The sequence below is a fragment of the Venturia canescens genome, chromosome 4, assembly GCF_019457755.1.
Source record: "Venturia canescens isolate UGA chromosome 4, ASM1945775v1, whole genome shotgun sequence".
Taxonomy (NCBI): domain Eukaryota; kingdom Metazoa; phylum Arthropoda; class Insecta; order Hymenoptera; family Ichneumonidae; genus Venturia; species Venturia canescens.
In genome coordinates, this window is record NC_057424.1 from 19,413,167 (window position 1) to 19,427,782 (window position 14,616).

At 40.0% G+C, this 14,616-nt stretch overlaps 8 protein-coding genes across 8 annotated transcripts; 3 read left to right on the forward strand and 5 right to left on the reverse strand.

Annotated features, from left to right (window-relative positions):
* Positions 1-23: 23 nt before the first annotated feature.
* LOC122408855 (uncharacterized) lies at positions 24-584 on the reverse strand. The gene has a single exon (NM_001414979.1). The coding sequence runs from the start codon at positions 582-584 to the stop codon at positions 63-65; it is 522 nt and encodes a 173-aa protein (NP_001401908.1). The 3' UTR covers positions 24-62.
* Positions 359-2,265, reverse strand: LOC122408854 (uncharacterized). Its single transcript, NM_001414570.1, has one exon. It carries the CDS (start codon positions 1,299-1,301, stop codon positions 591-593), a length of 711 nt encoding a protein of 236 aa, NP_001401499.1. The 5' UTR covers positions 1,302-2,265; the 3' UTR covers positions 359-590.
* Positions 2,266-3,345: 1,080 nt separating this feature from the next.
* LOC122408857 (uncharacterized) lies at positions 3,346-4,164 on the forward strand. The gene has a single exon (NM_001414583.1). It carries the CDS (start codon positions 3,591-3,593, stop codon positions 3,921-3,923), a length of 333 nt encoding a protein of 110 aa, NP_001401512.1. The 5' UTR covers positions 3,346-3,590; the 3' UTR covers positions 3,924-4,164.
* Positions 4,165-4,536: 372 nt separating this feature from the next.
* LOC122408851 (uncharacterized) lies at positions 4,537-6,510 on the reverse strand. Its single transcript, NM_001414581.1, has one exon. The coding sequence runs from the start codon at positions 6,310-6,312 to the stop codon at positions 4,627-4,629; it is 1,686 nt and encodes a 561-aa protein (NP_001401510.1). The 5' UTR covers positions 6,313-6,510; the 3' UTR covers positions 4,537-4,626.
* A 41-nt stretch (positions 6,511-6,551) lies between these two features.
* On the reverse strand, positions 6,552-9,876 carry LOC122408850 (uncharacterized). The gene has a single exon (NM_001414566.1). It carries the CDS (start codon positions 8,906-8,908, stop codon positions 6,974-6,976), a length of 1,935 nt encoding a protein of 644 aa, NP_001401495.1. The 5' UTR covers positions 8,909-9,876; the 3' UTR covers positions 6,552-6,973.
* Positions 9,877-10,018: 142 nt separating this feature from the next.
* LOC122408859 (uncharacterized) lies at positions 10,019-10,379 on the reverse strand. Its single transcript, NM_001414585.1, has one exon. The coding sequence runs from the start codon at positions 10,370-10,372 to the stop codon at positions 10,160-10,162; it is 213 nt and encodes a 70-aa protein (NP_001401514.1). The 5' UTR covers positions 10,373-10,379; the 3' UTR covers positions 10,019-10,159.
* A 377-nt stretch (positions 10,380-10,756) lies between these two features.
* LOC122408856 (uncharacterized) lies at positions 10,757-11,584 on the forward strand. Its single transcript, NM_001414571.1, has one exon. It carries the CDS (start codon positions 10,757-10,759, stop codon positions 11,165-11,167), a length of 411 nt encoding a protein of 136 aa, NP_001401500.1. The 3' UTR covers positions 11,168-11,584.
* A 143-nt stretch (positions 11,585-11,727) lies between these two features.
* LOC122408858 (uncharacterized) lies at positions 11,728-12,576 on the forward strand. Its single transcript, NM_001414584.1, has one exon. The coding sequence runs from the start codon at positions 12,039-12,041 to the stop codon at positions 12,363-12,365; it is 327 nt and encodes a 108-aa protein (NP_001401513.1). The 5' UTR covers positions 11,728-12,038; the 3' UTR covers positions 12,366-12,576.
* The last annotated feature ends 2,040 nt before the right edge of the window (positions 12,577-14,616 follow it).

Sequence of the window (14,616 nt, forward strand, 5' to 3'; positions counted from 1 at the left end):
TACACCTGTAAAAAATGTTGTGGAATAAAAATATCATAAACGTTCGTGTCGTGAGGTTTTACTCAACAGAAAATTTGTTGGTACTCTCGAAAATTCATAGTTGGATCTAGAGCCTTAGCTTTGCGATAGGAAATCGGGGTTTCTCCGTTCGAGGAATTGCTTTGCGAATTCTTCTTTTTTTGCTTTCGCTTTATGGACGTCAAAAGCTCGTACAAACCGCACGTGTGTCTAACAACTCGTGTATTCCATGATTTATCCAGCGGACTTAATAGCACTGCGTCGTTCAGGTATAAAATTCGGGGTCGACATGCTGCGAGCTTCTCCCGAAACTGCTCAGGATTGATGAGCTTACTGCGTATCGGGAATACACCGGCAACGTCCCGCCACGCTTTTGTAGGCTCGTTGCGATCGTTCAGTTCGATCATTATGTGACCGCACATGTGTTTGTGAAAACACACATTTACCGTTGCTCCCGAACTCAAAGGTATAGCTGTTTGAGCGATGTCAATTGAGTGTTTGTTCCGTTTGATTGGTACATTAACCGATTTGAGTATGGTTTTCGTAGGTAGCGACGCAGGAGCCATGATGAGTTAGCGCGGCAGATGTCGTTCCAAAAGTTCGACCAAATCACGTCGTGATCGTTTGTGGCTTGTGGTTATTTTTATCAATTCTTCAGGAGGAATTCGTTTGCCTGCGGGACAAGCGAGAATGTCTGATGCTCTAGGATCGCACAGAGCGTGCTCGTCGTATACGTCCTCTGTATGTACGAATCTCACTTTCGTTCTTTTTACATGAATTTCGAATGTGATCCAGTCTTTTACGAGAATATTGAGCGCTGACAAAATGGTAAAAGTATTATCGTCTATTTCGTACGGTACGTGTTTCACTGGTAAGCGTTTGTACTCATGAATGATCGAGTCGTAACTGATTTTAAGGCATGTCTCGATAAAGCGATCGGCGTATACTCTCACAGCGGGAGTTCTCCCAATGGCGCACACAATCCCACCTTCTGGGTTTAAGATATACAATTCTTCGTAATACGCCCACACGACCCAGCCGAAGGGTGATATTTCGATAAGTCGATTGCACTTATTTTCCGTTGAGTTGTCGTAGATTTTGAATACTCCAGGATTGAAAGTGGCCTTAGACACAGCGAGATTTATTATATTATCTACATTAGTATCTCTATTCCTATAAAACATGTGAATGAGGAGAACAAGCGCAGCAATTACAAGCAGCGCGGCAATGATTCCGTTGAATACATCCATAAAAATTTTCACCCAAGCAGCCACTATATTCATGCTGCGTTGGAATACTGACTTGTCTGTCACCTTCGCAGTCAGTTTGATTCATAACCAGCAAATAGCTCGGAAATTTGTAAGCGTTGAACAAAGACTCTGACTAGTCCCGAGACGGTCTGCTGGCGAACGATTACTTGTGTATTTTCAATGATTCTGAGCGTCACGTCAGTTTCCCCGCTTACTCGATTGGTCAAAGTGCGGTGACGGTGGCTTCTGTACTCATATTGCTATCCCTCGTCATTACGACATCGGAGTAATACACTTTTGACGAAATCGTTTCGACTTTTTGAACCATGATTCAACTTGTCTGATCTTTGACAGGGAAAATGTTAGTTGAACAACGAAGTGTACTGAAACTATTTAGAAATATCCTCAAAAAAAGCGTGAGCAGTTATGAATAAGTCCAAACGTTAATATAATAATACGTATTAACGAATTTCTGTATATTTTAATTATTTACTTGGAACGGTTTTTTTGTAGTGCTTGCCTTGGAACAGTTGTCGTGGCTTTTAGATCTCAACTTTCCAGTAGATTTAGTCAGTGATTTTTTTAAAGATGTCCCATACTAGTGATTTGATGAAAGATTCGTTTTTTATTATCAAGTCGAATTCTTCGTCACTCATATGTGGTCGCATTTTCGGTAGCAACGTGTCGTAAGCATTCAGAAAATCATAGAAAGTGTATATCGGTATTTGAGACTCTGGTAACGTCTGTATAAGTTCTTTGTATCGAGTCATGTTGATACCACTGATGTTCATCGGCGTCATATCTATTGCGAGCTGTACCAATTCGCCTAACTTTAAACTGCCCATGATAAACTCTTGTTGACGCAGATTTTGTTGAACGTACCACCTGTAGTTCGAGTATTTTTAATCGTGTAGCTCAACTCAAATGTTGTGATGCTTTATGATCGAAATAAATAAATTACCTTTTGGAGGTTTTTCGAGCTTATACTATTTATATATATATATCAGGGTCAAAAATTTAGAGACCCTGATGAGAACAGCCTGATTAATTTTAGGCTGCATGTGATGAGAGGTGCAACTGTGTTTATAATTAAATCGCAGGGAATTAAGACGAATAGTGTGTTGGATGCAGTCGGTATGCTGATAAAAGGCAACGGTCCGTGGACGTTTTTGCTATTTGCATCTTCACTATCAACGTCACTCGGCGCTTCATTGCTGACTCTGAACAAAACTGTATTCATTCAGCCTCCGACGTCTTACGAGGACTTGCAACATTTCATTTCTAGCGATGGTGGCATCTCTCGTCATTCAGTGATGCAGCTAGTCAACACTGAAGATGGTGAATGCGAATCATTAATACTCTGCTGTTATGGAAGTTAACAACTGAGGCGACCAGTGCAGAATCAGTGACTGCTAAACAGCAATATTCCGACTAGTGCAGACGACAGAATGCTTCTGTTAAATTTGCATAAAATCGTGCCGCGTGGTGAGTAAGTTCATAAGCAACAGGCTCCGTTACTCATTGCCAACGAGATTCGATGCTCGATTGCGACCCACAACGATATTCTCATTAAATGTACTGTTCCATAGCGGTAGCACTTCAATCAGCTCAACGACCACAAAAGCGACGTGAAGCTGTGAGCAACACAAGTTAAAACGTGAGATATTCGCGTTAGTGAGCATTCGTTACAAAGCTTCAGCATGGGAATTTGCAACATTCACGAACGATCATGATGTCAGAAACTTGCATTATGATTACGGAGAGCTCTATGTAACCCAATTCATTCAGCGAGAGTAAAGTACAATTTCCGAAAACTCACTATTCACGATATGTGCCTGGGTACTTTGATTTAGTTATTTTACTTGCACGATAAGATCCAGAACACTCTGCACATAGGCTACGAAATAATCAGCAGTATGAATACGAGAGATTAAGCAAATGAAAGCCCGGGATCTTACTTATACCATGAATATCTCCAGTTGTACTTTCGATAAATGTGCTTTAAGAGTATGAATCAGTCGACTAGCCTCAATTGCAATTTCTTAATAAATCATCCTTAAATCATCCTCTTAATAAAAATAGGATATTATACTTACGAAGGTGAGCAGCATAGCCCACTACAGTGTTGAATGTCGAATTGGTAAACAGCAATATGCCATTTCGTGTTGAACGTCTGCCCATTATGGATCATCGTACATTAGGGATACCCGAAGCACAAACTCGAGCGGTTGTCGTCTATTGTCACTTTGATAGTATAGTTGAAAATAGTATATTTAATATCATTGCTCCTAGGATTCCAAAAGTTCGGGATAACAGTGACAAATGAGTGTAAGACCGAAATCAAATTCTTTGGCTGCACGCAGTCGTGTTAACAGCACAATTACTCCCGAGTGCAGCCATCTCGGAAAAAGCATCAAAATATCTTCAACCTTTGTAATAGTTATGATCGCGATTGGAATGATCTTGATGATCGCTGCTCTAATAATAAATAGCGAAGATGACGGAGGTCGCCCTGAAGACAAAGAAAGGAAACTCAATGGTGTGACTATAACTAGCGCAGTGGTAGTTGGACTGGCTTCCTTAGCTGCTATATGGCAGTTTTCAGTGGCAGCTAGGACTGTTCGGACGTGTCTGCTCAAAGATGAAACGATGTAATTTCCATTCTTACAAACGACCTTGGATTGAGCTGAGATACGATATGAAAAAGATCACGGGACAGAAACAAGATTTGCCTTATTAATCAGATATACAATTGGTTATAGATAATGTATGAAGCATTCCACGTCCGTCGAATCGGCCACTTTTTGAGCCACCCCCATCGATTTCCTTAAATCTTTTTCTTGTATTTTTAGATTATGTGGAAAACTTTCATAAATTGTTTCAATTTTTATTTTTTCCGTCTGTTTTAGCGTTATTTGTTTTATCGCAAACTCGCTATACCGATATCTAATGTGAGTTCTAATGTAGTTTTTCGGATCAAGTCGTCACCGAAAAAGTGCCTTGCTTCTGTTTCTTTATTGTCAATTACTGACATCAATAATTTCCAATAGTTTATCGGTGGTATAAATTCTCGATTTTGACTATTCTGGTAACGGTATTGCAAATAATTCCGATTAATTTTTCCTTCAAAATGCGAAAAATGCCTATGGAACATGTTCGTTTTTTGTTCTCAAGTGGTCCAATTTGTCAATGGATCACGGCTATAGAACAGTGAAAGATAAAGTGCTTTATTCTGAGTTCGTTACAGTGATGGCCGTCTACGTGGTTAAATAAAAATTTAACCATTCATATTAGTTCCATTTTTCAAAGGTTCTTTCAGGATTCGTACTCAAACGATTTCAAAAAGCAGAACAATAATTTACTCTCGTCTTGACACTCTTTTCGTCTGCTGTATGTGCAACGAAATGAAACTAGCGTATTGCGAAGGTGTAAGCTCTGTGTCTCCAGTAGTGACTAATTCGTTAAGTTTTGGATCTATAAATTCGTAGAGTTCCATGCATTTGTAAGGTGGACATGTGACACTAGTTCCCACGTCTGTTGGCGTTATGAGAGGTTCGGTGTACGAGTTGAGACGATCAGCTAGTGTCGTTTGTACGTAGGCACGTGTCGACGATTGGTATCTTTCAAGTGACCTAGGACTAGAGCCAAACACGGGTTTGAGACTGTCTCGCTGTAATTTGTACATATTCGTTGGATATACTTGCATGAGAAGTGTCAGGAATACGTAAAGTTCGGCATCGTTTCGCAAATTACCATAGACAGCGTGAAAGTCCGACTCAAGTATGTTATAAGAGGAGCATATAAATGCCGCACCTAGCTTAGAGACACAGGAACTGGCAATATCACGTATCAAAGCGTTGCTCACAGCCACAGTTGGTGTGTTGGAATGTTCGGGTAGTAGAATTTTCCTCGACGTGCACGAAAACGAGGTCCAAGCGAGAATTTCATCGATAGTTGGCAACGAGATTTTAAACTCGCCAAGCGTGAGTACAGGTCCGATCATTTGACGGATGATCAACAATGCGAGACCCTGCTCCTTCAGAGAGACCGAATGAATCGCATATGCAAGTACATCGTCATAATTGAATGTGCGCGCTGCATCGTCAATCGTATGTTCTACGTTCGACGCGTCGCATAATTCCGTCACATTAAATTGGATGCTGTTTTTCTTCGGTTCCATTATACCAACGTGTGTTACGGTGCCATCCGGCTGGACGTAATATCCATCTTTGAAAGGATACACAAGAAATATACCGATATGACTGAGCGGTACGGATTTGACGTTACGCGGATCCATCTTCTCTCGATAATTGAGCGTCTCGGGATCGTTCGTGGTTCGCGGTAGACGGGCTATCGGCTTGAGTTTTCGCACTTCGTATTTAGGCACGAACGACGTATCGTACACGACACCATTGTGTTCTACGGTATCCTCGTAAAACGACTTAATCGTAACAATATCCGAGAATCCTGTGTGATGTATGAGAGTGGCAAGACGCGCTTGCCACTTATCGCTTCCCAGAAGAGACTCTAACGTGGTGGCACTCAACGAGAATAGTATGTTCTGAAAGACATATGAGGAAAACGGTGTATTCGTGTAATACTGAAGTTGTACACGATTTTCAAAACACAGCGTTTCAAAATCATGCAGTGACACGGTCACATTAGGAGCAGTTTCGAGTTCGATGTTCTCGTGAGAAACGGTTTGAGGTGCGCGGGTAAGAATCAGTGGTTTGACCGACAAATGCATTACGTCGCCTATCTCGATTTCCACAGTTTTTAAGTAGTTCCAGATTTTTCGTTGAACTATTACGTCGTTCAAATCATCTTCGTTTTTTATGAACGTTTTGATCGTTTCGAGAGATTTGAGAACTTTACATTGCATTATTGAGTCAATCCGTGCATGATGGCATATCGCTGCGGCTTTCTTCTCTAGCATCGTCGTTAAAGTTATATTTGAAGCCCCGCGGAGAACACTCCAGACAATCTCTTGTCGATTAATCTCTTCGGTGCTCGGAGGTAAACTCGTCCGTAACTGAAACGGCATGACGTATTCGAATGAGCTAATCGTTGCGGCGTCAGTGCGGCTGGGATCCTCACTTTTTTCGATTATACGAGATGCTCTATATTATAGCAATATTAAACGTGCTTCAACTTTGCCGAAGACTGCGCCTGATTTCATGACCGATATGCAACAAAATTACGATTCCCGTCATAGCAAAATTTGATGGCTGATGTTATTAGGAGATTTCGAAATCAACGAAATATCATGATTTAAAATGAATGAAAAAAAAATCACATTCACATCGTTCGATTTTTCCGATATTGTTGACATACCCGACATTTCGATGTCCTTTTATGAATTGCTACCTTTTCAATGATGCCGCACAAGAACTTCTCACACGAAAAAACAAGTCATGTTTTCAGAGTTCTTTTAGATTTATTATTTCAGCAAGTTGTTTTTCTCATGTCCATCGAGCAATTGATTTTGTTTTTTTATTTTATTGTATCAACATTGGCTCCCATGTAACGCAACTGACTGTCTGTTCATGAAAACTAATGTTGATTGCATGTCCGGTCCAGCCATAAAATCGACTACGAATTCATGCGAGGAGCAAAAGATTTTGAGGTTAATATGTGTTTATCGTGAGTAGAACGTTTAGTGCATCGTTCATACAGCTTTGTGACTTTAAAGCATAAATATTTTACTATTTTATTGATTTAGCACTGGTTTCCTTGGTATTATGGTGACCGCGTATTTCGAGAAGAGCATCGACGAGGAGATTACTCTGTAGTGAGAGGCGTCCAATGGATAGTAAAATCAAAGCGACGAAGAAGAAAAATACTGCAAGAATAGGTAAATAGAGCAGAGTAAAGACACCAGCCCCGATAATGGCGCCCAGCGAGGCACGATTCATGTACCGATTAACATCAACACGAATCATGAATACGCGATTGTATTCTTCATATACTTTTTCGTTGAATTTCACGCGTGAGGCCAAAACTTTGGTCATCGATCGGATCGTAGTACTCTGCTTATGACTACCGAAATAAATCAGTGAACCTTTATCAATGGCCACACCGTCAGAATTTACCTCGAGTGCATCAAGATAGTAAAATATATCCTGCGCTACTTGAAATTCCAGATCCAAGATTTCTTCGTACGTGAGAACCGCACGGACGAGATTCTCGAATTCAAAGTTAATAACAGCCAAGCCTAGCTTACGACGCAAGCTTGCCTCACCTTTTTCCATCATTTCCTGGGGAAGTTTAGGTGTCCATTCATTTTTGTAGCCGAATGGGTCCGCGTACATGAAGTAAAGTCCGAGAAGGGCCGTGTTCACAACTGTCCAAGCCATAGTTGATGTTCCAGAGCCCATAAATCCATCTATTGCTGCGAAGATATCAGATCCCAAATAATAAACAAAATTACCAACGGATCGCACAGTAATACCCTCTACTGCTACCGATGCAACATTTTCGCCGAGCGACCATGCCATATCTTTTATCAAGTCATCCCCGAGATTTCCCATTTTTTCCCCTATTTTGTCGAATCCCTTTATCAATCTAGTGTACGTATCCGTAGCAAATGCATTCGAAGGCTTATTCGTATCATTCGTTTCTCTTTCCATCGTTAGCCGGAAAAACTCGCCAATGCTATCGCTGAAAGTCTCCTTGGTTTTTATCCTGTCTTGTAGTAAATGAGTTTCATCACTGTCGGAGCCATAATTCAAGTTGATATTCCGTTCACGCTGATACACTGCTTCACGTTTATGTCTCTCATGTTTAATGTCTGCGGCACGAATATTTTTTGGTGCTGTATCTATTAAATCGGGAACTTTAAAATTTTCGTTGTTATTATTCTTCCAGCCTTCCACCGTAAATCTTTTGGGTAAATCTTTGGGTAATGGCTCCAATTTTGGCATGTTAAATGGTACTCCAGTACTGGCTTGTCGTGCCGCCGATTTCCAATTGTATCCCCCGAAAAATGAGAACACTTCCTCGTACCAAAACCGTGTGCAACATCCATTGGCTTCCAAACGCTTATCATAATACTCGCAATATGTTTTATTGAATTTGTATGCCCAACCACTGCCATAAATATCTCCACTGTCTATACGGCTAAAACCAGTAGGCATGTCGTTCTTGCGAGGCACATATTTGGTGGTATCACGATAAAAGGTTTTCTCCATTGAGGTGACCATCGGAGTTACGATACGACAAGACCGATTGTGCCAATTCAGTATAGGCGTATCTGGTGTGCGCTTTCCATTCTCATCAAACGTCCCTGTCTTTGTTATATTATAACATGCAGGCTGACACTGTAAATCGTATTTGTCGTCGCCCACGTAATAATATGAAGCCGCTTCTTTGGGGTGGCACATAGATTTCTCTTTAGCTGGGTTACATGAAAGTAGTTCGCACAAATTTTTTGTTATGCTGACTGTCACAACTTTGGATGAATTGCTCAATGCCGCTGGTACGTAAAAATCGTCGTCCGTTGCATCACGTATCTGGTATTCTAGGTGGCTTGCCAGATGGCGAGCCTTTTGATAGATTTTGTTTATTTTAAGGATTGTGAGGTTAGCCTCCGAATATTTAATAGCATTATTTCTATCGACTTTAGTATACGAAGCCGTCATAATTGATTCTTCTGAGACGATAACTCAAAAAGTGCTCAACAGATAATGCAACCGCACTGATATTCTACTACTTAACGTACGCTCTAACGTTGCGCTTCTCGAACACATAAAATAACGGATATTGCTGTTGTGCGGCGTTGGTGTACTAGCTTTATGAGAGCTTCTAGATCCGGATAATAAGGCAAGCAAACCATCGAATAAATAATAGCTCGAAGCTCCGAAGCTTCGAGCAAATGGCACATTCAGTTGCATGAGTTTATGCACGTCTACGCATCAATCACGTCTTTGAAATATCATCCAACAGCTTTTCTTCCGAATCTGTTTCTTTTACTGAGCTTCTTTCAGAATCCACAACGCTCACTATTTTCAAATAGTAAAATATAATTATGAGCGTGGTGAATGTAACCAAAAGTGCAATTATCATTATTGGTTCTGAACGAAGGGTGATATTAAATCGAGATATGCTAGATGCGTACTATATTTTTCTGGATATTGCTTCACAATATCAGCTTTCGAAGCTGCTGCTAACGATAGGGGAATGCTCAGATTGGCAATACTCGAATGTTCTCATCGGTTAAACTCACGTTACTAGTTTTACTGTTCTTCTTACGATGAGACAAAACGTGCATTTAGTTCATTCGCTATAAGACAACAAACTAATTCTGCACAAAGATTTTCTTTTGTTATTCAATAATGCACCACTCATGAAGGTTTAGCAGAGGTTATTTTCTTTTCAGGAAAAGGCTAAAATCCTTATTGAAACTGACATTTTCAGATCACAATGTTTTAAACGTCGGGCAAGTGCTTTTTCCAAAGTAGAAAAATCGCAAAGATGACATCGACTTGAGTTGATTGCTAACTGAGTCGCCAGCTTCTTAAATTGTCCGGAGCTGTGGTACAGTCAATAGATTTCGTTCGTTCCGATGTGCACACGCATATTTTAACACGGGCAACAAACGAATATTAATCTCGAGCTAAAAGCTTGCCCAATGAGAATAAGGAAAAACTTGATCAGTATTTCGTACGTTTTATTACCTTCTTTCCATCGATACTCGGTTGCATCGGAATATAAAATATAGTTACCCAAGCCAAGCATAACAATGTAGTCAGAAAAATTACTGATTTGCAAAATCTAGTATACTCACGACTCGCTATAACAAACGAAAAAACTGTCAGCCATTTTCATGATCCAAGCCAGAACTTTAAGTTTCAACTATAGTCCGCCAGTGGAGTTTCGTCGTTCACGTCTGGCTAAACCTTTTTCGGATCGCCGCGATGTATAAATTTTCTTTTCAATGTTAGACGACGCGTACCATTGTATGCCATAAGAGGGCGACGCATTAACCATGGTTCTTGTAATTGTTTTTGATATACTTGCATTTCTCGATTGATAAAACTATCTTTTGCAAAGAACAAACCGCAAAGCGTCAGAACAAAAACCAATAGGGCAAGCATAAAAAGCATTATGCGAGCCGTATCAAGACACAGTATCGCGTTTTTTCCTACTTCAAGTGCGAATGATTAATGTCTATATATAGCTGATCCAACACACAAATGAATGGGTTTATGTGGTCGACGGAGCGTTCCTTGGGCTCATATCTGCCAAAACATTTCACGTGCCTCACAACAGAAACGTTTTCTTGCTGCTAAACATTTCTGATGATATCCGAATAATTGTTTGTTATTTTTGTTCGCACAACTCGATCGTATCGTCATCTACGCTGAATATTATAGTAACGTTTTTGTCATTTTAGGTGAAGAAAGAAACAAAACTGTATGCAATCGACGTATTTTCAAAACGAAGGACTCACACACGAAAAATAGAGGTGCGTTTGTGTCAACTCAGCTATGAAACTAACGATTGAAGAGTTTAAACGTATTCGGCCATTACAATGGTGCTTGAAAGAAGTTGACGGAAAAGTCTATAATACGACTATCAATCAAACCCAAACCCGACTGTTTTGGATCGATTTTATGAGGTTAGTGTTTGCACCCAAGTATGCTCGACAGCGTGGAGTCACCCACATAGGAGACTTTGAGCCCGACATGCCGGTTTTAATCACTAATGACCTACAGTTAGAACTGCCATCAGTTCTCGAGACTGCCATGTATTATGCCAACAACCAGACACTTCCGAAGATCTTTTCCGTCAGTATCCCTCAACTCTTCATTTTGATAATCGGTATCGTGTTCCTTCTCGGAATCCTTGTGCTTGGTCACATAATGGATGCGCCCATCTGGCGAGCACGTATTCTGTAAAGTTTGAGCTTGTTGTGTTTGCATACTACGATAACATAAATACAAGACTTGGCTGTAGAAGAATATCAGTCTGTGGCGGTATTTAAACCAAGTTTTTGGGCAATCAGCTGAAAGTGCACTATCCGAGCATCGTGTGAAATACTTAGATGATGGTTAAGGTTGGGATATAATTAGAAGACCGACCGCAGTATTCATCGACGTTTCGCATTCTCGTCATAAGCTTGAGTGAAAAACGTGTTGGCAGAGTGACTTTTTGAACGATTTAACTTATTTCCGTCTAATTTTGTTGGACGTCGGAGACTCGAATTCTATTATAAGAATGAGGAAAATAGGCGTTCAAGTTGTCCCCTTGAGGTGGTCAACAGCATGAAAAGTCATTGGAATCACGTTCTACGGGCTTCTCAGTTATTATTTTTTCTCAAGTGGTCGGTGCATTTGTCGATCGTGTCCTCGTAAATTTTCGCACTGCTGAATACTTTATGAGTGCCGATATCGATGCAAACGTGATACTTTCAAAAACATGCGAACACGAACACGGTCGACAGACAGCGATATATGAAATCTCTGTGTAACACTTTCCAGCGGCTAGTCGGACTCGTCATCGCCAGAGTCGATTATTGTTCATTTAAGGATCAAACTCTTTTCAGAGATTTTCACATCGCTCACCAAGTTTTACTGCATTGGAGTAATGCTTATTCTCAATGTTCATCGCTGTGAAAAAGGAGCAGTAATTGATATACACTCACAAGCTGTTCTTGGTTAAAGAAACCGTAACAATGGTCGAAATTGAAGGAAGTTTTATCATTACTACCTAAGCTTCGAGACACATAGGAAAATAGTGCTTTCTATCCTGTTCCACAACGGTGCAATAATGAATGCAAATAAAATTACGGAATTAGATGGAGCGTCCATGGGCTACAAAACACCACAGCAGTCCTTTCAAGAGGCATTAAATTTCACCAGCGAAGTCAACGAAATAGATGTTGATTCTAAAAAAGAAATATCATTGCTTGAACTATTCAGGAAGTTCAACGACTCGGTGATCACGTATCCCGTTGTTGTTCTGCTTATCAATACTTTTTCAGTATTAATTATTATATTTCAACGCAGTCTTGCCTTGATAATAAAATTGATCGTTCTCGTTCTATACGTCGTTTTATTGGGATTCACGGTGTTCACATTCAAGAATCGCAATTGATTCTCAGGCTCTGCCACTACCACCCGTTCAATATTCGAAGGCTCCAACTTCTCATTGTGTGACCGAACATTGACTAGAATCGACCTTAAAACACGGATAATGGAAATAAGCCCAATTGGTATTTTCACCAATACCGGCATCAAAAAATCGAATCCAAAGCCGAGTTAGCCATCATCCATTTTTCACAACCAGTTTATTTGAATATATTTTTCAATTTTATTATGCATTGATCATATGAGAAACATTTTTTGTTTATTAATATAGCATAACGCAAAAGATATTTCTCGAGTTATTTGGATTTTCTTCAGCCAGTGTTTTAAAGTTGCATTCCTTCCAGACATCAAATTAATTCTACCACCGAGCGGACGCAATAGTCGCAGATATGGAAAAATACTCATGATTTTAAATACAACTAAACTATGTGAGAAGCTATCGGTTCCCACCTAGTTGTACAATAGCTGGGGAATGAGATACAGTATACGAAGGAAAAAGTCCACGAAGAATCGTTCACCGCTTGCGATGTAAAACTATCGATATCAAAAGGACAGACTCCGAGAAGAAAAGCATTCCGATTTTCCAGAAGCTTTTTCGTTCATGTATTTATGGACGAGTGTTTAGTACACCAATGGAGAGCAATCCTCCTCCTTCACCTCTCTCTTTCCGCCTGCATTGCACTATTTACAGGTGCAGGCTATTAACCGATCTTCCATTGCTCTTGGTTATCAACAAACCGATGAGGAACTTGAAAGTGTCATACGAGTACAGACTTTTCGACATAGGTGGCAGTAGAATACAATGGGAAGGCTAAATTATTTCAGGAGTTACAACGAAATCGTCAGTGGAGTTTAAATTATGATAAAAAGTGTAACTACGAATATCGTCAGTCGGTAAGGACAATTTTTGTTGGCGGGTAAGCATGGTCACAAAGGCGCTTGAAGCTCTTGAAAAATAAGTAAATCAATGAAACATATTATTTCATATTGCAAAAAGGAATTCATTGGATCAAATAACATTTTGTTCGTTCAACAATTTTATCACCGAGCTATTTTGAAAAAGTAGAATTTGAGACGCTATATTGTGGACGCTAACGAGAGTTGCCTGCTCAATATTTCTTTTTCTATACCGTCGTTGTTTCGTTAAATTCAGCAGGAGAAACAATTTTTCGTCCTTTTCTTGGTACAAGTGCGTTGGAGGCATGCACAATAATTCTTAAGTGAGTAAAATAAATATTTGTGTTGCATGAATAACCTCTGACATCCTCATCCGTCTTAAACAAATTAAGTAAGCAAATTGAGTGTGTCCTCTCGCCGTTTAAGTGGTTCCTACATGCGCACTCGGGTGGGTACTTAATAGGCTTTACTGTCTCTCGGATACTCCTACGCGCAGTCGTCTACTCAACAAGTGGAGATGGAAGAGCTTTTTGGTCAGCAACTGGGAAGCGGAGGAAAAAAACCGACGGAAATGATAAAACTTTATGAGATCAGATCGACATGTTCAATAAGTCTCTGATCGTACCTTAAAGATTTTCTTTAATAATAAATAGAGAAATCGAAGTTTCATATCTCTGAGAGGAGGGGGGGGGGGGGGGGGGGGGTGGAAGCGATTCTCTGCCCCGAATTTGAAGCAATAATTAAAATCAATATGCAGAAATTCCTTCTTTCAAAGTAGTCAAAATCCACAGTTCTCAGCTAAAGCCCACAGTGATCCAAGAATTGCAACAAATATCATGTTACCAAAAATCCGAGAAAAGAATTATAGCGAATAAAATAATTGCGATTACGGATAAGTTTGTTACGAAGCGAAAATATAAACTAATCCCTAAAAACTCGTCCTCAAAGAATGAAACTCAAAAAATGAGGGAAAAATAAAAACAGAGCACATTCTTCTTGCAAACGTTTTATGGATATGGATGAAAATGAATAAAAACATTTTGTGCCTCCGTGCCAGGTTCGTCGCTTTTATGAAAGCAGAGGGTGTACTATTCTTTACTATTAGGATACCCTGTAGATGTTTTTGTTCGTCCGCTCTCGTGTCAGTGATTATACTGCAGAATATTAAACAAGACAAAAGAGTTGGTCGTAAAGTGCAGGCTAGAGTAACTCGCGCTGATGGCAATTCAACTAGTGTTTAATTTCAGAATACAAACACGTAAAAAATTTTATACAGTTTTTTCGGGTATAGTTGTCAAACGTTGAAAACCATGCCATAGTTGTATTGGAAGCTAACAGAACTTTGACCTCTGGCTGATTCG